General features: G+C 44.0%; 1 protein-coding gene across 2 annotated transcripts in view; it reads right to left on the bottom strand.

The window, feature by feature from the left end:
• Positions 1-624: 624 nt before the first annotated feature.
• MTHFS (5,10-methenyltetrahydrofolate synthetase (5-formyltetrahydrofolate cyclo-ligase)) overlaps positions 625-22,534 on the bottom strand; it is a 37,593-nt gene continuing 15,683 nt past the window's right edge. For both annotated transcript variants that reach the window (XM_019533713.1, XM_019533714.1), the window contains exon 3: positions 625-1,122. In XM_019533713.1, coding sequence (XP_019389258.1) covers positions 899-1,122 — 224 coding nt within the window. In that variant the 3' untranslated portion in view covers positions 625-898. The remainder of the gene's footprint in view (positions 1,123-22,534) is intronic.

Raw genomic sequence — 22,534 nt, 5'->3', positions numbered from 1 at the left:
GCTTTCATCTTTCTCAGAGGCCATCCCCTCCAAAACCTTTATCCTTCAATAATAGTAGCTCTCTACTGTAATTGTTAGCTTCTCTCTATCCTTTAATATTGTACTGACATCTTAAGCACTACTCCACTTCATTATGGATTAACGACCTGGAACACTGTAGGTTTTAAATCAAAGTCATATTGAGTTATAGTTAAAAACAATCCCAGCTTGAGAACCCATCTACCAAGTTTCAGCCGAAGGCACATTTTTATGGTCAAGTCAGAAAATTGGGTTTACATTAAACACATTAACTATCCTGTTCCCAGCTCTTCTACAATTATAAAACTCTTTAACAATGAAGCATGTAATCTAAATTATTGTATAAAATTGTGAAATCAGTCTAAAGCCCTTTATTATCAATTGCTTTATGCCATGTTATTTTGTATCTTAACTGCTGATTTCTTGGCTACTGTTTTGTTAATGGCCATGGTCACATATAATTTGTGACTGCCGTGGCCATACTTCAAACTTTTGTTACAACAAATACAAACTTCCAGATATGATCACGAAACCTCACAGTAGCTGAAATCAATGTTCAACAAGGGCAATAAAATTGTCGTGTTAAATATCAATAAACTGAGATAGGATTAAATGATCTTTATTTTAATGAAAACATAGTCAAACATTCATGTTTCTATTGATTCCAGAATAAGACTTTTCACTAGATATTATCTAATTAGGATGAGATCAATACAGTCCTTATTTGCAAGAATGTTGTTTCACTGACTTTTCTTTTGGTCAGAAGAAAAATAATGTATTGTACCCTCACAAAAATCATGTATGATGATGACAAAGATGTGCCAATAGGACATGAAGTCTTTGGTTGACCGCTCTGTGATTAGTTGGTTTCAAAAGCCACTTAGCTGTCTTCATAAAGGACTTCATCTATTTGGATATCATTTTCTGACACTGGTACTGACTCACAGATCTGCTCCTTGAAAGCTAAGGCAATGGTGTAAGGTTTCCCTCTGGGGTGTTTCATACATCGTTCAAGGTAGGTGTCATAGTACCCCTTTCCTCTTCCCAGTCTGTTGCCATTTTTGTCAAACCCAAGGCCTGGCATGAGGATGAGGTCAAGACCCCCTGTAGAAAAAGAATACATCAGCTGAAATGAACTATGCAAACCCATGCTAGAGATTTCCTTATTGTCTGAACAGCACCACAAACACTAAGTTAAAACTGTAGTTTGCTATTTTGCTAAATGTCTCCTTTTTCTGGAACAAATGAAAAATACCTTGAACAGTAAATCCAACATTTACATTTTGATCTTACCAAATGCCTACTAGATCAGCTGCAGAATAATTAGAACTTGAAAAAGCTGGAAGAGAAAAACACCTGCCTGCCTTCAAACAAAGAAATGTGCTTTGTCATTTGAAGTCACCCCTCCCTTCCAGTAGTAATGCTTGTGAACGTAGACCTAGGCTAAAATTGAAGTCAGAGAAATGAAAATGAACTAAGTGGAAGGAAAATCAGAAAAAGCAAAGCAATCCTCACTAACTGACACGGAAAAGGGGAGCACAGTAAAAATGATGAGAAGATCTATAAATGGAGGAACCCTTTCTTAACTGCTGTAAAATATCCTGAATCTCCCCCTTCTCATAAAGAGAAGTGGTATTCTCTGAAGATGCACCAACTATGGTGTATTTACTCCCTTATGTTGAGAACATACTATCTACCCTGGCTGACTAGTTGGATTTTAGGTAATCCCACAGTTGTTGGGCTGGGGGAAAGAACAGCACTATTAACAGTCTTGTTTGCAACATATCAACTCCTCTCAGAACGGCCCATGCCCAAATCCATGGAAGTCTCTTTGTGTAACTTTAGCTCCTGAGCTCTGACTGTCTCCTAAACTGCTCAGAGCTTCTGATCATACTCCTCTGCCATTTCTCCTCAAATCAAACCATCATCAGTGAAGACATGAATACCCTCTATGTGGTCATAGATGTGTTGCATTTCCCATGGAGCTCCAGTCTGTGCTATGCTGGGAAACTAAGGTTAAACTTGGGCTGAGCGTTTTGGAAAAGGGGTGCAAGCTTCCTTCTTCCCAAAGAAGATGCCTATACTTCTAGCATGGGAAACAAGTGGAGCGGGGGAACAGTCACCCTAGCTGGTACAGTCCCTGGAAAACTGTAAAGCCCTTAATGCTATTGCCAGCAGCATTCATTTCTCTTTGGCCTCTCACTTTTCAGAGATGGAAAGGAATAATGAACAGCTGCTAAGGGAGGGAACTGCCCTGTCAGGGTTCCTGGCAGCTTCTCAGAGAGAATGACTCTTTCATGTTGTCTCCAAAGCAGCTGGCTTAGGTCTGGCGTTCCTCATAGAGCCCAGAAATCCCTGGGCTTTCAAGGCCACATCCATGCTCCTCTGTAATGCTCAGATGCTCATATTTTCCTCCAAACAGGGGGAGCATTCATTCTGTAATAGCTGAATTTCAAACCCTAAGTGGGTTAGTATTTACCTTGACTGGAACTCAGAGTAGGAGAGAGATTGAATTGTGGCTGCTTGACATGCGGTTCTCCTACACAAAAGGTATGGTTGACGGGACCTTTATAGACAATCCAACTGTGAGAAACACAACGCTATAGATTCAGATCAACCTTTTTTTTCTCAGCTTCATTAACACTTTTTTGGGAAACTGGCAGGATATGGAGTCTTGAATTTTGAGGCTACCTCCCACATTGTTCTGGATGTTGATTCATGCCAGGCAGAAGAAGGAAACAGATTGCTATGCTGAACCCACTGCCAAGTGTAGACCCAGCCAGTGTGTAGATCACTCTTGTCATTTGAGGATGAAAAGCCCTGCAATGGGATCTTCTAAACAAATGAGTGTGGCTGAGCTGGTGCAGCAATCTGGAACCACCATGATCGTGTTTACTAGCTTCACAGCATAAGGAAGCTTTCTTCCTTTAAATGCTGCTGCAGCAGAGAGAAAGGAGCTGAAAGTGAGGAAGACAGACAATATATAATGAATTCCAGAATTTAACAAAATGAAATGAAATGATAGCCTGGAAGGGGCGTACATTTAGCATCCTGGTCGCTGTTCCTTATTTTTATGACAGAAGTTTTATTGTTTTACCAGCACTGTTTGATTAAAATCTCTTCAGTTCCTTCATTAGTGTCATGTCAGTGGGGAGCGTATTTTTACAGCATGACCTAGCTCCAAGACAGTATCTGCCACCACCTTGGACTGCATTGTACTGAAGGCACGAGCCAGCGTCAGAACAAAATGTCTAGCTGACAGCCATTACGCTGTGCTTCCACATCAGACGAGGGGTGAGGCTCCGCTGACAGAGGCATAAGGAAGTTTACATTAGATGGGTTACTGCTGAGTAGTGTTTTTCCACTTTCCCAGGGTGTCCCCCCGACACCATGCATAAGCACTAAACTCAGTTTAGAAAGTATGTTAAAAATACACTTAGGCCAACTCATTTGCACATAAGCAGCAGGCTGTCAGAGATTTCCTTCCGCTGCTCATCATTCTTAACAGGAGAATTACCGGTGTGAACACCCAGTTATTGTACCCTGCTGACTAATTAGAATATAAATATGAAAAATGCAATGCAAGGCAGTGTGAGCTGCTTGGAGAAGATGCCTCTCACCAGTCTGGCTTCGTCCAGCTGAGCCAATGCGTCTGCTCAAAAAGGTCAGGGGAGGTTAAGGAGGGAACTAGCTGAAGGGGAGATCATGAAAGACAAGACCTCCCACCTCAAGTAAGGGGATAAGGTGAGAGCACTAGGGAGGCACGGTACATATTTGTTTCTGAAGAAAGACAAATGGCAAATGGGAGTGGGGCAGGAAATGAAGACATCTGGGCAGGTGGCCTTACTGTGCATTTCTATCCTGGAAAATGACTCCTAAAAATGGCTCCTCAGGGACACGCACGTTGATGGCTTCTCAGCCTCTCTAAATCATATGCATTCTGTTTAGAAGTAAGACTCTCTATTTGCTGACAGGTCTGCAAACTCAACCTTTTCTCCAAGAACCAAGCTAACCTCTTTCCTCTGTTACCATTAACATCAGTCATGGATCTGAGAGTCAAATTCTCCCCTCAGTTACTCTTATACAGCTCTGTTCCCACCAAATTGTGCCCTCAGTGGCTCTTGGTTTCCACTGGAGTTGTGTGAGTTTTGCTGATTGGCCATGTAATTGGAATTTAGCAAACATTTGTGTTGATGATGCCCAAGGACCCGAATGCAGCTCGTTTGCTTGTACCTGTGCTGGCCCCATGGAGCTCAGCGCCTAAAAGGCAGTAAAAGCTTGTTTTAGTCACTGAAGTCAGCAGACATGAATATACATACACAAGGGGCATATCTGCCAAGGAAGAAGGTGCCATTTTTACACAGTCATTTTCATTTTACTTTACATTTATATTACAGACAGCAAGAGGGTGAGCAAATGGGAAAGCTGAGCAAAGGGGGAATTGACAAGGACAGTGCTGGGAAGAAATACATTTTCTGTATCGTTTAACTGATAGTACAAGCTACACTTCAATGAATTCAGATGTATTAGTTTAAGAAACCAAGTTTTTTCTGGGTTCTCTGGAGAACCAGAGCCTATTCTAATGAGCTCAGCCCCTTTGCAATCCGGGGTTTTATGCTGAGTTACTCAAAGCTAGCGCAGTCCTCCAACGTGAAAAACAATGCTGTAAATATTGTAATGGGCACCCTCTCATTTTTCAACATGAAAATGGCTGGAGAATGGCTTTGCTCTGTTTCACAGCATCTTGTCCCATTTCAATCCGTCATGCAGCACAAGAGTAAAGTAAAATGCCAAACCAGGTTCCAGGGGAAAATGCAACATACTCTCCTGTAAGGCAGTTCAAGGCCTTAGCCCCAGACTCTACCCCCAGATTCCAGTTTCAGGAACTCAGAGGCATGCCATGCATCTCCCTGGGAACACTCCTCTTTTCTGCTGGCATCCAGGGAGGAGCAAGGCCCCTGGCTGCCCTGGTTGCAGACACAGTGGGGAAGGTCAGTTAGAAACTGAGACAGAGGGACCAAGACTGACAGAGCATCAAACTGACCCTTGTACTGAGTAGCACATCAACAGAATGGTACAACATTATGGCAGGAATGTCCCTCCAATCCCCACAGGTGATACCACCCCTGTGCACAGGATCCTCATGATCATAGTGACACCTTCAGGCCTGGGCTGGAGATGGAGCAGCTTTGTGCCCCATTTGTTCAGCTCTCTGCACCAGCTTTTACCCTCCTCTCTGCTACCCATGGCATCCTTAAAGAATAATAGATTGCACTGGGCTAGCTCCAACTCAGAGTACTTCACAACTGCCCATAGAGTGGTAACTCCGATGTCCATACCCTACATGGGCCAAGTGAGGCACACAGAGATGAAGTGATTTCCCAAGAGCCAATGAAACAATGGCAAAGCCAGATACAGAAACCAGGTTTGCAGCTTTCCCGGTCCCCTCCTCTACCTGCTTACACCCAGAAGCAGGTTGAAATGTTTGAGACCAAGCTCTATGCTGAGTCCAATGAGGAGGTTGTGTTTCCTCTAACCACAGTAATAAATTTGCCTTTAGTAGCTGGTGAGGGTCTCATTACACATTATTATTATTTCAAGGCTGATTTGTTTCCTAAGAAAGGAGTTTCTCCATGTACCCCATTGCTTTTCCTCCCTTTAATCTGACCCTCCTGTGTGAAGTCAGAGTTTTCTTTCATAGACTTCATAGATTTCATAGACATCAGGGCTGGAAGGGACCTTGGAAGATCATCGAGTCCAGCCCCCTGCCGAAAGGCAGGAAGTCAGCTGGGGTCATAGGATCCCAGCAAGATAAGCATCCATTTTTTTCTTGAAGGTATTCAATGTAGGTGCTTGAACCACCTCCGATGGCAGGCTGTTCCAGACCTTGGGGGCTTGGACAGTAAAGAAATTCTTCCTTATGTCCAGCCTGAAATGGTCTTGCAGTAGTTTATAACCGTTCGACCTTGTCATCACTTGGGGCGCTCTGGTGAACAAACGTTCCCCCAGATACTGGTGGTCATCTCTGATAAACTTATAGGTGGCTTATAGTTCTTAAAGATCACATAGTGCAGGGCCATTGGGAACAGTTCAGAGTCGAGTGGTGTGGAGCTGGGACTTCAGTGACTTTGGCTAAATACAGATAGTCAAAAAGCCCAAGGCTGAATCGATTCAGTCTTCGCAGGTTAGCATAGACTGAATGGATAAACAAGTGAACAGACATTCAATTTTGATTCTATAAATGCAGCCACATGCCTGTAGTGGTCCAGGCCAGATTCCAGGAAGCACTAAAGCAAGGCTCCCTGCTGAGCTGGAACAGAAAACTTGGGCCAAGCCTAGCCTGCCCACCCTTTGAGGGGGTGGGATTTACGGGGGAGGCACAAAGCATCTTGGGAGGCTGGGGGACTGTGAGTTAACTTAAATCTGGAGGGGAGCTGGTACCCGAGTTCAGTAATTTAACCAGTTCAGTCTGATACTACATCCATCCAAATTTATCTTAAACCAGTTTCAGCCATTTTGAAAGTGGCTTGTGTACACTGAACTTCTGTTGTGTTACAAATCTGAACCCATTTCCAATCACTTATACTGGTATATATGTCACTTCTGTCCCTAGCCCTTCAACGCAAGTCCAGCTCTCATGTGCCAAAGGCTTTTCTATGTGGGAAAGTCCCCACAAAGTGAGGGTGCATGGGAACTCTCCAGTGCTCCCAGGCAAGCAGAAGCCACTTGCCCTATTGTGCCCCTATGTGTAACACAGCTTATTTCCCCTCTGCAGGCAGTCCAGTATATGGAGAACAAAGCTGTTATAACTCTTCCTGTCTTTCCCTGACCTCCTTGGGGCTTCATATATCCCTGGATGTGTTGGAACAGAAAAATACCTTAACTCCTCAGCTGCTGCAGGTCTGACCTATACTTAGCCCATGGGGAGTGGGAGGGAGGAAATACTCTATGAACTCACCTAAAGAGCCATGTAGAGGTGGAGTTGCAGCATCTCCTGCAGCTCTATGTGTGAACTGCTAACATTCATGCTCACTACACACAAATCTTCTTAGCTCAGGATCACCAGAGGGCAGGCAGCAATCAGGGTCCAGGGAGAAACCTTTCCTTCTGCGGTTAAACCTCTTCCTGAGAGAGAATCCCCTTGCCATGTAATGAACACTGCCAGCAACACCAAACCAGCTGATGCCTTTACAATCAGCCTTTACAAAGCTGCCTCATGCTTACTGCCTTTTGGAGGCTGTCCACCAGCAGAGAAAGGTTACTCCCATCTCTGAGCTAAACAGCTTAGCTGGGTGGCAAGGCTCACAGAAAAAGAATCCACATGCTAGTTCTAAAACTTCACTCCTCAGAAGAGAAAAAGGAAGTGAAAACTGCTTGATTCTTATGTGGCTTGCAGAGAAAGACATATTAATTTAACCAATTGCCCTTAACTTTAAAAGCATCCATCTTTGTGGCACATAGTGTATGTTAATGGCTGCAGACAAGGCTGGAGAAGATTCTAACATTGAAGGCTGGGAGCTGGCTAAGCCTTGGCATCCTCTGTTGGAGGCTGAAAATCTTTCTTTTTTATCATTTATTTTCTCCCTCAACTTTGGCAAAAGATTCACATAGTGACATTTTAAAGCATGCTTAAATTGCTCATGGGCCTGAGTGTAGACTCTTAAAGTAAGAAACTTAACTGGAGTTTGGCACCTTACTTGCTTAGCACATCCTAAGTCTCATTTTCAGAAATGGCTTGCAGTCAAATTTCTAAAGAGATTTAGGTGCACCAGCACCTTTTAAGAGTCTGGTCCTTAGACACATCAATGACTTTCAGGCTAAGTACAGACAGTCAAAAAGCCCAAGGTTGAATTGATTCAGTCTTTGCAGGTTAGTCTAAGCTATAGAGATTAAACTAAGAAACAACTGGACGAACATTCACTTCTGATTCCAGAAATGTAGCTACATGCCTGCAGTGCCTCAGGCCAGAAGCTGGGAAGTGCTAGAGCAGGGGTCAGCAACCCCTGGCACGTGTGCCGAGCATGGCATACAAGGCCATTTTACTCAGCCCACCACCACCAGCTGGGCTCTAAGCAGCTGCTGCCAGCCACAAAGCCCAGACTGTTCCCAGCAGGCAGCTGGGAGGCTGCAAGCCCTGCTGCAGGCAGACCAGGCTCTGTGTGCTGGCTGCAGCCAGAAGGCTGCAAACAACTGCTCGGGGATCCACCATGTCCGTACTCCAGCACCTTCCAAGGTAAACATTGTGGTTTTTCCGGCACTTCGGCCAAAAAACGTTGCCTACCCCTGTGCTAGAGCATGGCTCTCTAGTACATAGACAGCATGGGCCATGTGTTCACTTCCTCTTCTTGCTGCCCCCAAGGTCTCTGGGATTTGCAGTCCAGGATCACAGCAGCAGGACTCGGCAGGGTTGCTCATCACTTCCTCTTCCTGCTTCCAGGTGCCTCTGGGACTTGTAGTCCACAGTCACAGCCAGCAGTAAGATTTTAGCAGGGCAGAGTAGGGCAGGGCAGGCAGCTCTGTACGTGGGAGAAGGGAAGTTTAACCACCCTTCCTGGCTCCAGGCCCCGGCTGGGGTTTGCTGGGGGGGGCAATCCCTGCCTCCCACCCCCACACTCCAACCCTTCATTGCTGGAGTAGACAGCACAGCACAGCCCACAGCTGGAAAGCATGCTGGGATGCTGGGGGACTCTGATTTAACTAAAACCAGGAAGGCTTCTGGGACAGAAGTTTCATAAACCACTTTGACCCAAATCAGTTAAGTTTGATACTACATTCAACCAGGTTTATCTTAAAACACTTTCAGCCATTTTTAAACTAGTTTATGTGCACTAAGCTTCTGTTCTGTTACAGGTTTAAACCAGTTTCTCATGATTTAAACAATTTTATGCGTAACTTCTCTCCCTAGCCCCCATCCAAGTCCAGCTCTCACATGCCAAAGGCTTTTTTATGTGGGGAAAGTCCCCACAAAGTGAGCTGTGATAGTCAAGTCTGCCACTTTGCACTTCACAACTACACAAGAGAATGAACTCTCACAGAAAAATATAAATGGCAGAGACATACACTCACCATTAGGAGTACACTACTCACAGAACAACCATTCTGTCTCTGATCTCACTATCCTTGTGCTCAAGGGAAATCTATCCAATACCTTTAAAAGGCAAACTTGGGAACAAAAAATCAGAAGCTTGCTAGATACTAAGAACCAAGGACTAAACACTGATATTGGATTTATGCCTCATTATAATGTATCCAACTCCTAAATACTTCCCACATAAGGAAGATGAGACTGACTCCCCAATTCTCTCTTTTGATATGCCTTGATCTCTCGGTACTCAGTGTGTTTTCTTTTGTTAATTGTGTGTCTGCTGCACTTGAGAATTTCTCTCAGCCCCTCACCTATGCCATGCTTAACTTGCTGAGTCTAGCTTTCTATAATCAGAGACCTGAGAGAGAATGCCCGACATCTGAAATCTCATCTAATTTTATCCCAACTACATAGTTGGTCCAATAAAAGACATCACCCTAAGAAATCCTTGCCTCTTGCATAGACTGTCTAGATCTGGAAACCTAGGGTTAGAAAATCATGCCCTGGCTTACTCTGTAATAGCTTCTGCATGGAGACCAGCTCAAAGTCACTTCTGAAAATGAGACAAAGGTCTGTAAGTCCCTTAGGTGTTTTTGAAAAATTTACCTAAGATCAAGCTATCAATGGCATCCCCATTGCTAACAAATAAATGGAGATGTTAAATTAGGGTTACCATATTTCCAGTTCCAAAAAAAGAGGACACCTGTCAGGGGAGCGGCTTATACGATTGGGGGGCAGGGGCAGTGATATGCCAGTGCTCTGTCCCTGCCCATTCCATTGCCCCTCAGTCCGAAGCCACAGCCCCTCCTGGCCCTGCCAGTGTCCCTCACTCCCAACCCACAACACCCTGCCTCCTGGGCCATGCTGGTACCCCTCACTCCCAACCTGCAGCCCCCTCCATCTCTTCTGATGCCTGTCACTCCTGACCCACAGCCCCCTGATGCTGCAGTGCTCTGCAATCCCAACCAAACTTTGTACAGATGCTCTTTGCTCTTTTTTTATTAATTCCATCTCCTTAGAATGTAGGTATCGTCATTTTGTTCTACTTTTGTACAGCATTTGTCACAAGGGAATCCTGGTTCTTGACTGAGGAGTCAAAGCTACAATGCCCATAAATTCATAATAATATACTTAACTAAATATCTATTACCTTATTTGACAAGTAACAATGGTGCTTGGCTAAGGGCCCTTTTCCTTGCAATGGGCCATTCACCATCAGCATGGCTGCTGCAGTTATTAATAACTCCAATGCTCCAGCTTTCAATTTCAGATAAAGCCTTTGGCTCCTGGGCTCTGGTGGAAATCTTTAAACATGCAGAGTCTCTGGTACTGCAGAGTTTGCTCTTTCCCTTCTTTGAGTTTGAACTAACTGAGCCTACAAAGTAAAGGAAATATCTGCTCATTACAGGACCAAATTCTGTGCCTGTTGAAATCAATGGTGAAAAAGCAGCCCCACCATCCTGACCGGGAAACTGCTCCAGGGATGGTATGGATCACTTTCAGAGGAAACCATCTGTCTGCTCTCCAGGCTAAATGATAGGCAGGAAATGCAAATAGTTAAAGCAATCTATACTGATGACAACCTGAAGGATCCATAGGCAGGAAACCCTGTGCTACGCTCTTAGAGGACACTGTGCCTGGGACTCATGTCCTATAATGTATATTTTTACCCCTGGGAGAGGTGTTGTTTATGAACACCAGCATCCCAGGTATTGTTGTCTCCTGAATCTAATGAGCGAGGAGACAAAAAACATTACCCCTTGCTGCAATTGATAAGCAATTTGAAAAAAAGCCATTCATTCAGAACCAATTACCCTGACTTCTTCCAGTAATGCAAGTGATTACACAGACATAAACAATTATGTTTCTCAACTTTTCCCCAGCCAGTCTGCTGAAAAGCAGAAACCATCCCCTAAACAGAAAGAAAATTCCACTCCAATAACTCATGTGAGCTCTTGTGGTACAGCGCTAAAAAATCAATACCAGAATCTCAGCATGAATCCTTGCTGCCCTGGAAATGGCAAGCAGTAAAATACAAAAGGGGCAGGTCCTCAACTGCGCTAAATCAGCCCCAGCTCCACTGATTCTACTTGGCTGAGGCGACATAACAAACCACGGGTGAAATATAACAAACAAGTTACTTACACAGTTTCCAGAAAAAATCAGTTGGGTCTTTTATCTTCTATCATAGGTTTGTTTATTTTTTTAAGCAACTTTCCTTACCAACTTTTCTAGAGCACGTCCTAGCATAGTACCCTTATGGCAGTAAATACATTCATGTGATGGGCTTAAAACTCATATTTGATTGCACAGAAAAAACCCAAGCTCATTTTAAATGATGATTATTTAATTTCCTTTCCCTGCAGATGAGTGATATTGTAATTGCTTTTAATTGTGCAGGATTCAAAGCACCTTGGCAGGGGTTATTTATTGTGTTAATAATCATGGTAATTATTCCAGCTATGAATGCACATTTGTTTCTTAGGTATGAAGTCCCAAGAGACACCTATGTTTTACCCAGCACGTCCCAATAAGGAACAGCAGCTCAGAATCAGAACTGTTAAATATCAAGACCTTGACTGAGCTCACTAAAGCTGTGTGGGAACCCATTTAATAAAGACATCTATCCAATGCCCATTGAAGTCAATAGGAGTTTTCCATTGAACTCAGTTGGCTTTAGATCAGGTCTTTAAGCACCTGCTGAAGTCCCATTTTCTTTAATAGGACATAAGCATATGTTTAGATGCTTTGTTGAATTGGGGCCTAACTGAGCAAGAAGTGCTAGATGACCTAATGCCTCCTGCTGCTCTTAGCAAGGCCCAACTGTTGTGCATGCTGTTCTGGTCTGTATTCTCCCCATCGGTTCATTGGCATTTTATTTATTGACAAAGCTAAGCAGCATACTGGGTTCTAGAGTCCTGAAAGTTGTAATCACTCCAGCTCCACATCTCCCTAAAGCCCACTGCACAGTAGGTGAGAGAGTTTCTTGGAGGTGGGGTGGGGAAGAATGGCTTGGATCTTGGGTGCAGAACCACTGCATTACTGCTTACTGATGCTAGTACAACTTCAGACCAGAGTTACTACCATGACGCTCAGGCCCCACTCCTTGTGCAGCTAGGGATGGCAGGGGTTCACATCACATGGGATCTATAGTCCTTTACCCCAGCTCTCTTTTTTTTATTAGACCAACTGTGCCCCTGAGATCTCTGAAACAGGTGGGCTCCAAATCTTACAAGGCATGCTCCCTGGAGGCCCTATCTCCTTCCCCCACAATGGAATTACATTGATTCCAGTACAGGCAAGACCTTGCCCAAGAGCTGGTGAAGTCATGCATTTACATTGTTACTAAGCAGTAGAATTCAATAAGAACCCAATGGAATATTATGCCTTTATACATTCAGCGTCCCCAAGGGTTTATTCATCCAATGCAATGACTTGGAGTGAGTTAAATATCTTTTGTTATTACTTCAATAACATATTTTGCAGAAAACAGGATACTCAGCAGAATCTACAAACTGGCACTGAGCAACTCAGCTTTTATCCGTCTACTCATCCATGTCAATGTTTTGTGTCAGCATGAAACATTTGTCTTCACAACTCATGCTTGCCCTTCTGAACTATGGCTTAATAAAATATTTATTCCTCTCCCGGCGATGCTGCGTGATCACCATCAGCCATTCAGATTTAAAGCAAATGTGTGGCAATACTTTGCCTGTTAATAAAGCCTCAACTAATAATAACACACTTTGTTCAGCTTCTGTTCCATTATGCTAAGATCAAGTTAACATCCTAACTCCATTTTGTTTTCTGTTTAAAAAAAAACCTTGTTAATTTTGTGCTGATAGAGGTGAGAGATTCGCAGCCCTGATTGGAGAAAAGCACAATACGTGTCAGCACTGCTCAGACATTCCTAATCAACCCTACCAGTAAATGCCCTTTTATTTGGGATGGGGAATTCTGGTGATGTCAGGTTCAGACCAAGTGTTAAAACTCTCATTCTTTCATGTGTGGAAAAGACTGCATTCGGGGTTTGGCTTAAACTATCATGCTCATTTCACTTATGATTTAAGCTATGTGAGAATTCAGATCCAAAGTTTCTCGTGTCTCGCTGTGAACCTGCAGAATGTCGAGGCCGGCAGAAATATAAACTGGAAGATTTTTTTTTATCCTTCTAGCATTGTTAATACAGTGTGCACCATGGAAGGCCAGCCTTTCTCACTCACTGCCAACCAGAACATAGCGGAAAGCGTTGCTTAGGAATGTTTTGCTTATTTGCCTTAATATTTCTTTCTTCCTCTGACAGGTGAGTTATTTGTTCCTGCGGTCCTGAGCAGAGATGTTAGAACAGCTTAATCAGGAAAACATTGGTAGTGACAGCTTTCTGGCTCCAAGGGTTTGCACCTGGGGCAAAATGCAGTGCTAAACCAGCAAAGTACCTTGAAGGGTAACTCCAAAGTGGGCACATCTACTCAAGATGCTTAATGCACAGTAGACTGATTGACTGTGCATTACAGTCATGGCAAAAACCGTGCTGTTACACTAATGCGCTGTAGTCTTAGTCTACTGTGCATTAACTGTCACCAAAAAAGCATGTGTTCGCACTAATGTGCAAGAGGGCAGCCTACTGTGTATTTATTTAGTACTTCCTTTTGCAAGTACTAAATGTAATGCACAGTAGGCACGGCACATTAATGAACATGTACACGTGCCTGGGGTGGAGGACAAACCTGTGTAACCACAACCCTGCAGCACACTGATACATTTTGTTATATCAGCAAATGCTGACTGCTAAATCTTCTGCTTACAGGAACTTTTGCCTGGACATTTTGAAGGGCTAATGCTGGGATTGTTATGACAAGCAGATTAGGATCTTGTGCATGGGCTTTGTTAAGGCCTGATTAGTTATATTTGTATTTCTGGTTAATCAAATTTAAAAATGTACACCTTGTGTGTGTGAGCACGCACATTTATTGTGTCACCACCATTTTCCTTCTCTGCATTATTATTTGTTCATTTTAAAATCAGTTAAAAGGATTAGAAGGTGGCAGATCTAGGTAGCTATGGGGATCATCCAGTCAGTGTTACTGTCAATATGTTTATTTCATGGCTGAGCCAGCCCTCCCTGACAATAGGTACCCAATTATAAAAATACAGCTGAATTGCCCATAAAATATAAACAAGTATGATGTAAGGCATTAATTTCTCCTCAAGCTCCTAAACATAACTGCTGTGAAAGAGCTAGTCCACAGGATAGAAAAGTGAGGAATATTTACATGCCAGGGTTTATTATGCATGTACAGTTGGCTTGTTTGCAGGTGACAGCACTGCTGCTGTACATGTCAGACATGTTTTATCATCACCATGGCTCAGAGAATTGCTGCTGCTTTGAGCGCAATGGTTTCTTACAAACAAACCTTTTACAGGGGAGCCGCTTCAGAAAAGTTATCATCCTTGGGCTTGCTACCCACATTCCCCTGATGGCTGATTTTTTGAGACATTAGGCTGGAACATTTGATCTCCGTGTGTGATTGCAATGCCTAAGTGAGATTTTAATTACAGGACACAGCAAAAATGACACCAGTTCACACTAGTAAATCTATAGCATACTGACACCTGCCGGTGAAATCTCTTCACAGCACTTTGGAGAACAAATATGTTAGTTTGGCAAATCTCCCTCTCATCCCAAGGAAACACGTTTGCATCACACATACACAAAGAAACTGCAGTCCGCACAAGCTGGAATAACTGAGCCGTGCCAACGCTGAGTGATAACCTTACATGGTACAGCAGCTGCACTGCCATTCTGTGCTTGGGAGGTCAGGAGTCCTCCTCCAGGAGTCTAGGACTCTCCTAGCACCCAGGATAGATGAATAGAAATGTGCTGCAAATTAACAGGATCACCGCATGGCCTACCTCTCAGCAGACAGAATGAGATTAAATGGGCTGAGAAAAAAGATCTTATCACACTAGATATTTCATAGTTTCATAGCTGGTAGGGTTGGCAGAGACCTGAGTAGATCAAGGCCTACCCTCTGCCATGGGCAGGAAAGAGTACTGGGGTCAAACAACCCCAGCAAGGTGCTTAAAGACCCCCAGGGTAGGGGCCAGCACCACTTCTCTTGGAAGTTGGTTCCAGCTCCTAGCCGCCCTGACAGTGAAGTAGCGCCTCCTGATATCTAGCCTGAATCTACCCTCTGCCAGCTTGTGACCGTTATTCCTAGTCACTCCTGGCAGTGCTCGGGGGAACTGGGACTCCCCCAGTGCCTGCTGGTCCCCTCTGACCAGTTTGTAACAAGCCACTAGATCCCCCCTCAGCCTTCTCTTGTGGAGGCTGAACAGGTTCAGGTCCCGTAGCCTCTCCTCATAGGGCCTGCCCTGCTGCCCCCTGATCATGCGAGTGGCCGTCCTCTGGACCCTCTCCATGTTGTCCACATCCCTCCTGAAGTGCCGCGCCCAGACCTGGACGCAGTACTCCAGCTGTGGCCTGACCAGTGTCCCATGGAGGGGGAGGGATCACCTCCTTGGACCTGCTCGAGATGCATCTGTGGATGCATGACAAAGGTGCGGTTGGCCTTCCTGACCGTGTCCCCTCACTGCCGGCTCATGTTCAGCTTGGCATCAGTGATGACTCCCAGATCCTTTTCTGCCTCTGTACTGACGAGAAGGGAGTTCCCCAGTCTGGTCTAGTGGTCTAGGGCAACAGTCTCAATTTGCAGCAAGGGAAGTTTAGGTTAGATATTAGGAAGAATTTTCTCACTAGGAGGGTGTAGCAGGGCGCTGAGATGCCTGCTAATTGTGGAGCAGCAAGTAAGGAGCCCAGCTGAGGGTTGCCAGGGCAACCAGTAGAAGTCAGCTGACAGGAAGGGGCAGGGCCTGGCCCCTATATAAACCCCAGGGCTGAGGCCAAGCAGGGAGTTCCCTGCTAGCAGCTGTAGAGGAAGGAGCTCTGCCAGACTGACCAAAGAGGAGAGGCTAGACTGCAGGTATAGCTGTGAGACTGGGGGAGGGATAGAGCACCCCTGATGTGGCGGAACTAATGTTATAGCCAAGTGGCTCAAATTTATGTTGTAGCCAAGAGGCTTGAGTTTCTGTTTGCTGTTTACAACCAGTGGTTTGGGTGAGGCTATTAGGAGTTGGAGGAGGCCTCACTGGGGGCCCATGGTGGTGTGGGAACACTAGCCCCAAAGAGAGGGGCAGCAAGAAAGGTGCCAGATAAGGCACAGCATTTGGGGGTACTGACTCCAGCGCCAGTGAGGGCACAGCATTTTGGGGGTGCAGGCCCCAGCCCTAGAGCAAAGGGCCAGGCACAGCTATGGCCACCTGAGCCCATCTGTGGGGGGGTTTGAGACCCCCAAGGAGGAGAACTGGGGCCAGGCATGGCTATGGTCACCTGAGCCCACCACAGCGTGAGAAGCCCCAGAGCAAAGGGGGCGCAGCTGCGAGACGAGGGCCACAGAAAGCCCAAGCGCCAGAGAGAGCGCAGAGAGCCAGACAGTCCGAACAACATCTGGGATATCAGCGAGGCTTGGGGAGTAGTAAAGGGGCGGTTGGAGCCACGCATAGCCCATAAGGCTGGGGTGCAGCAACACCCATTAGTGTAACAGGGCTAATGCACAGGAGTAGAACTGTGTCCAAGAATACAAGAGGCAGCCACCATCTTATATATATATTTACAAGATCAAGACGTGGCAGGCGAGAATGAGGGTGCTTTAAAGTAAACTTGGCACGGTAGGGGGCGCTACAGGAGATCATGGCCACCACTAGGATCCCACTCCGTGATAGAGTGTAGTAAAACACTGGAATAGGTTTCCCAGAGAGGTGGTAAAATCTCCATCCTTGGGGGTTTTCAAAACCTGGCTAGACAAAGCTCTGGCTGGGATGATCTAGCTGGGGCTGGTCCTGCTTTAAGCAGGAGATTGGACTACATGTGACCTCCTGAGATCCCTTCCAACCCTAATGTTCTATGATTCTGTGATTTAATGGTCTGTCTGTGTCCAGGTTAGGATATGCCAGTGGCCAGAGTGGGCAAAGTGGGTCAACATCCACTATTGTTATGTGTATCATCCTTTTCTGGGGACAAAGAAGGATACAAGCTCTGCTCTGCTCCCTTTCCAGACTTTACATTTCCTCCAAAAATCACAATCAAAACCAATTTTTCAGCAGAAAAAGGGTGAAGAGCAAATCACTCTGTTTAAATTGGCCTGATGAACAACGGTACTGACATGTTAATGTTTCTCCCCTGCTACTTTGACATAGGTCCCAGGCCATATTCTGGAACAGAAGCTAACGTGTTATTTTCTTTTGAAAGACTCCAGTATTTAGGAAACAGCACCAAGAAAATAACAGAGTTTCTGTTCATATTATTGTCAAATAAACCCTCTTGGAAATAAAACACTTCAGTGCCACTTACAGGGAATCTGAAGCCTTTTACTATGCTCTTTTCACTTTCTTTAAACTTCAATTGATTGTGGAAGAAGTAATCTTTCTGGGTGTCCTAACAAAGACATATGCCATAAGGCAAATGCCAATGCAACACTTCAGAATGGTTACAAAATAAAGCAACCTTTTAAAGCCTTAAGGAACTTTAGGGCTAGGGACAGAAACGACACTTAAACCAGTATAAGTGATCAGAAGCCCATTCAAATCTGTAACACAAAAGAAGTTCAGTGTACATAAATTGGTTTTGGACATTTTGAAAGTGATTTAAGATAAACATGGATGGATGTAGTATCAGACTTAACACATCTACATTAAATCAATTTATTGAACTTCTGTCCCAGGTCCCCTCTAGATTCAAGTTAACCCACAGTCCCCAGCACGCTTTGCACCTCTCCCACAAACCCTGCTTTGCAGGGTGGGCAGCCTAGCTTTGATCCATGCTGTCTGCTCCAGCCCAGCAGGGAACTGTGCTCCCCTGCTTCTGGCCTGGGCCACTTCAGGCATGTGGCTACATTTCCAGAATTGAAGGTAAATGTCTGTTCACTTGCTTATCGGTTCAGTCTGTGCAGCTTAGACTAACCTGAGAAGACTGAACTGATTCAGCCTCAGGCTTTTTGATGGTCTGTACTTGGGTCTATCTTCTTTCATAGGCTAATATTCCAGAGGTATTTACTACATCAGTCTCACTGCAAAATACTTTTGGTTCAATTCAGTGTAGAATTAAGTGATATGTAATTCCTACTTTCACAGAAGGAATTCAGAAGATGACGTCTGAAAACATTACAAAAATAATTCCAGCAGGAAAAAAATTAGAGAGCCAAGAAAATGTCCATATAGGAGGAGGAGGAAAATATTGAACGGTTTAGTTTGCACAGGATACAACATGATAGCAGCATATGATGAAATGATATTACCATAAAGGAATAATGAGTGCTTTAGGGAAGGTCAACCAGATCATCATATCTGCCCTCTCGGAATGGAAATTTGCTGCCTTAGAGTATCCTCAAATTTAAAACTGATCAAGTAAAATATACGTTTGCTATAAAGCATACCAAATCAACCCATGGAACTCTTTGCCACCAGGTAATACTAACATAAGAGCTTAGTACAATTAAATATAACTAAATTAAACACTTAAAGGAATGATAAGCATAGGCAATGCGTAGAGGGGAGACATGGGGGGGCATGAGCCCCCCCTGAGAGTGCTGGTGCTCCCCCTGAGAGCGAGTGCTCCAGCTGGTAGGGGGCACAGAGAGCACTCATGCCACCCCTGAGATTGGTTCAACTGGCTGCTGGGGGACCCCCCCACCCTAGTATTGTCCTGCTGGTGGCCCCCCAGACTCAGGAGGCATCAGTCACCCATGATGATAAGAGCACTCATGGTTACTTAAAGCAAGAAAGGAACAGCTTTGTCTTTCAGGGAATAAGCCACTTGTTGACTGATGAAGGGTTAGAAACAAATTTCCCCTATGGCTGCGTTATTGCAGGGGTATACTCTGTGGAACTTCTTGCCACAGAGTAAGTGGCAGGAATCTCTGTGAGTGAGTCTCTGAAGCAGGAATTAGATGGACCACTAGCTCCACTCAGGGTGGTACTTCCTCTGTTATGAAGGAAATGGTATCTCTCCACCAGAGAACTCAGGCTGGAATGTTCATGCCTCACTAGCACTGAATTTGCTCTTCTTATGCATATCACAATCCTACGGCTCATTGTCTTCAAGTAGAAGTTCATTCCAAACTTTAAATCATTTCATTAAAAAATAAATTACATTAAGAACTAAGCCTTGATTTTCAATTTTGTTTCATGGCGTGGTCTCGGCTGTGCTTTTTTATGACCAGTGCAAAGAGATTTTAAATTATAATCTATTCCTTGACATATATTATACTGTAAGTTTTAATCAAGTCTCCCAGAGGGGAAGAAAATCTAATAGTGCCTTCAATCACTTTACAGTCTTGTTTGGAGCATTTTCTGTTTTTCCACTTTGCAGTGATATTTAATATCATTGCTTCCAACATATCTACATTCCATTTCTCTGGCAATCTGAACACATCTTATTTAAAACTGTTCCAGGAACCTCCAAGGTACTATAACTATGCATCTTATCTCAAAATTATTCATATTGTTCTATAAATCACTCTTCTACCTTCATATATTGATATAAAACAATTAATGGATCTGAAGTGACATATTAAGATATTTACTTTGCTCCCAGTTACAGTGCTTTCCCTTTTTGTCATTTTCTATTTTTTAAACCCCCTTATGTGCTTTGTATTTCAAAATCCTTGTATCTCTGGTGCATAGGTTGTTTGTTTGTTTTTTAAATTCAACGTCTTACATTTTAGAAAAATGCCACTTTTCATTTTCAACCTCAGCGTAATACAGTCAGGATAGATAACCATTCCAGGTATCCCAGTGCTAAAAGGTCTCTATAATATTAAGCTGCTAAAATTCTCAGCTGATCTTAGCCCTCAAAGTTGTGAAAGTGGTGAGTGTGGCATTTTGAAAGTATAAATAAGTAGCAGGAGTGTAAAGGTGGCTGGAACAAACCATTTGTGGCTAAAAAATATTTCTGCAGGGCAGTTCCCAGTGACAGAGGCTAATACGGGGCTAATGACCCACCAGCAATAATTTCAAAGTAGTTACAAATGGGTTGGTGCAATTGTAAATGAGAAGTATCCAGCCATTTTCCTTTCAATGGGGTCATAGTAACTAGTGTGCATAGCCCCAATATACCAGCAATAAACTAAGTTTCCTGTGTCCTCCCAGCACGAATACGTTAAAATTATATGTTACAAAACTGCCCAAACTGTTCTAGGACTTCTAAAGGTGCAGCCCAAACCTGAAGGTCTTAAGAAAAAATAAAAGACAAAGGACTGGCAAAAGACAGGTGACAAAGAAGCAATGTAAAGATAAGCTGACGAGAATGTATCTTGGTACTTTCATAGTCTGTCTGATTTTTTTGTATGTTGTATATTTATTAGCTAGCAAATTGCTTGTAAGCATTTTGAGGATACAATATTAATTTTGCAATTATTAGGTATAGAGGTGTACTGATACAGTGGTCCAGGATCAGATCGGCACTGATATAAAAAAATTGGCTGTATTGGAAATCAGCCCGATGCAACCGATAATTTGGCCAATAAATGCTCATGCATGTGCGCAGGCACAGCTCAGCACACAGGCAATGAGGAGCACAGCCAGGCAGCATGGAGAGCTGCGTGCAGCTGGTAAGTCCGTTGTGCTGGAAGGGGAGGGAGGAGGGAAGGGGCATGGCAGGGCAGATCAACGCCCCCCACGGTAAGGAAGTGGAGCAGGGGCAGACGCTGTCCTGCTGAGGCGGGATGCCAGACGGAGCCATCACTCATCCAGGGAGCGCAGGGGGTGTTGATCTGCCTCCCCGTGTCCCTTCCCTCCACCCTCCCTTTCCACCACAATGGACTTACCAGCTGCATGCAGCTGTATCAGAAATCGGATCAGTATTGGCCAATATGCCTCCTTAAAAATCAGCTATCAGTATCGGCACCCAAAATAGCTATCGGTGCACCGCTAATTAGGTAACAAGTCATTCAAGTTGCCAGTACAGAGAATTCTGAAACTTTTGGACCTAATTATTGAATAATAATATGCATTTAAGATTAAGAGTCCATTCTTAATTTATTAAATAACTATTGAGATAAAGTATTTATTAAAATAGATACACACCCCTATGTGTATATACACAGGTATTTACAGGAATATAGTTATAGTATGTTATAATGGGATATTCATAGCTGTATATGCTATGCACATCTGTCTGCCTACTGCAGTGATTCTCAACCAGGGTGCCACAGTGGATAACCCAGATAAACCCAGAGACTGCAAACAGGAATGCATAGTGTTAAACACATTCTGACCTGTTGTGGTCTTTCTGAGTATTTTCTGGCATTAAAAAAATGAGAGAGAAAAATTTTAAAGCTGATATTTTCCAACGGGTGCTTGGAGTCTAACGTGGTTGAGAACTACTGGTCAAGAGAGACAGCGTGTAATGTATAGAGAAGGCTGATGATACTAACCATTCTTCAGACTGCTCAGCACTTCTCATCAGCAGACCCTGTGGATTTCTAGTTGCTTCTAAGTTTGCCAACTTTATCTGAATTGTTTTTGGACCATTTTATCTGAATAGGCTGAAATTTTTCATGCCAGGTGTCTGCCTCAGGCTGACTTTTTATTTTTTTGGGTGGAAAACGCCAGCCAAAAGAGTTCACTTGTTTCCCAGAATAAGACGGGGGGGGGAAGGGAGGGGCATTCCTTTGAAAAGATCTAGTGCCTCAGTGCTTTGGAGCAGAGACTTAATATGACAAGAAGGTGGCCTTTGTGTCAAGAATGTGCCTTTGCCATCTTCATTAAAACCCACCTAAAATTGTCCAAGTTATAAACTCTGGAAAAACTGTAGTTTGCATAGACTCAGTAGACACTTGTTCATATTCAATGATGAGAATCTCTGAAGATCCCAGTGATCATGCTTGTGCTTTTCACAGCTTCCAAAACCCCACCCAGGCTCTGCAGGTGCCATTCCTAACAGAACAACCGAGCACACAAACCAGACTACCAAACTTAAAAGGGCTCTTCTGTAATGTCTGTTCCTAACTTCTATGGGTTAGTGATCTCAAGGACAGGAGACCTGGACTGCCTAGGCAAGGAGACTGACAGTATAATGAGGAATGAAACCCAAGATTCCCAAATCTCACCATTCCTCTGCTCCAGCAAACTCCTGTTCACATTTGTGGAAAGCTCAGATACTGGAGATGAATAGCACAGAAAAGCCCATAAGGCTTAGTGTGCACTGAATACAGCCTTGGGCTGTACACTGAACAAGGAGGAGAAAAAAAAAACTGAATAGCTGCTCCTAAAGTAAACATCAGCCAATCTAGGTGATGAATGAGGCAGGGGTCCTATGGACAAAAATGTACACTATCACATCAACAGACATGCAAACACAAGGTGGCTACACTT

Source organism: Crocodylus porosus, unplaced genomic scaffold (assembly GCF_001723895.1).
Source record: "Crocodylus porosus isolate Cpor-Errol unplaced genomic scaffold, CroPor_comp1, whole genome shotgun sequence".
NCBI lineage: Eukaryota > Metazoa > Chordata > Crocodylia > Crocodylidae > Crocodylus > Crocodylus porosus.
Note: the sequence above shows the minus strand (reverse complement) of the source record. Positions and strands in the feature narration are given on the sequence as shown.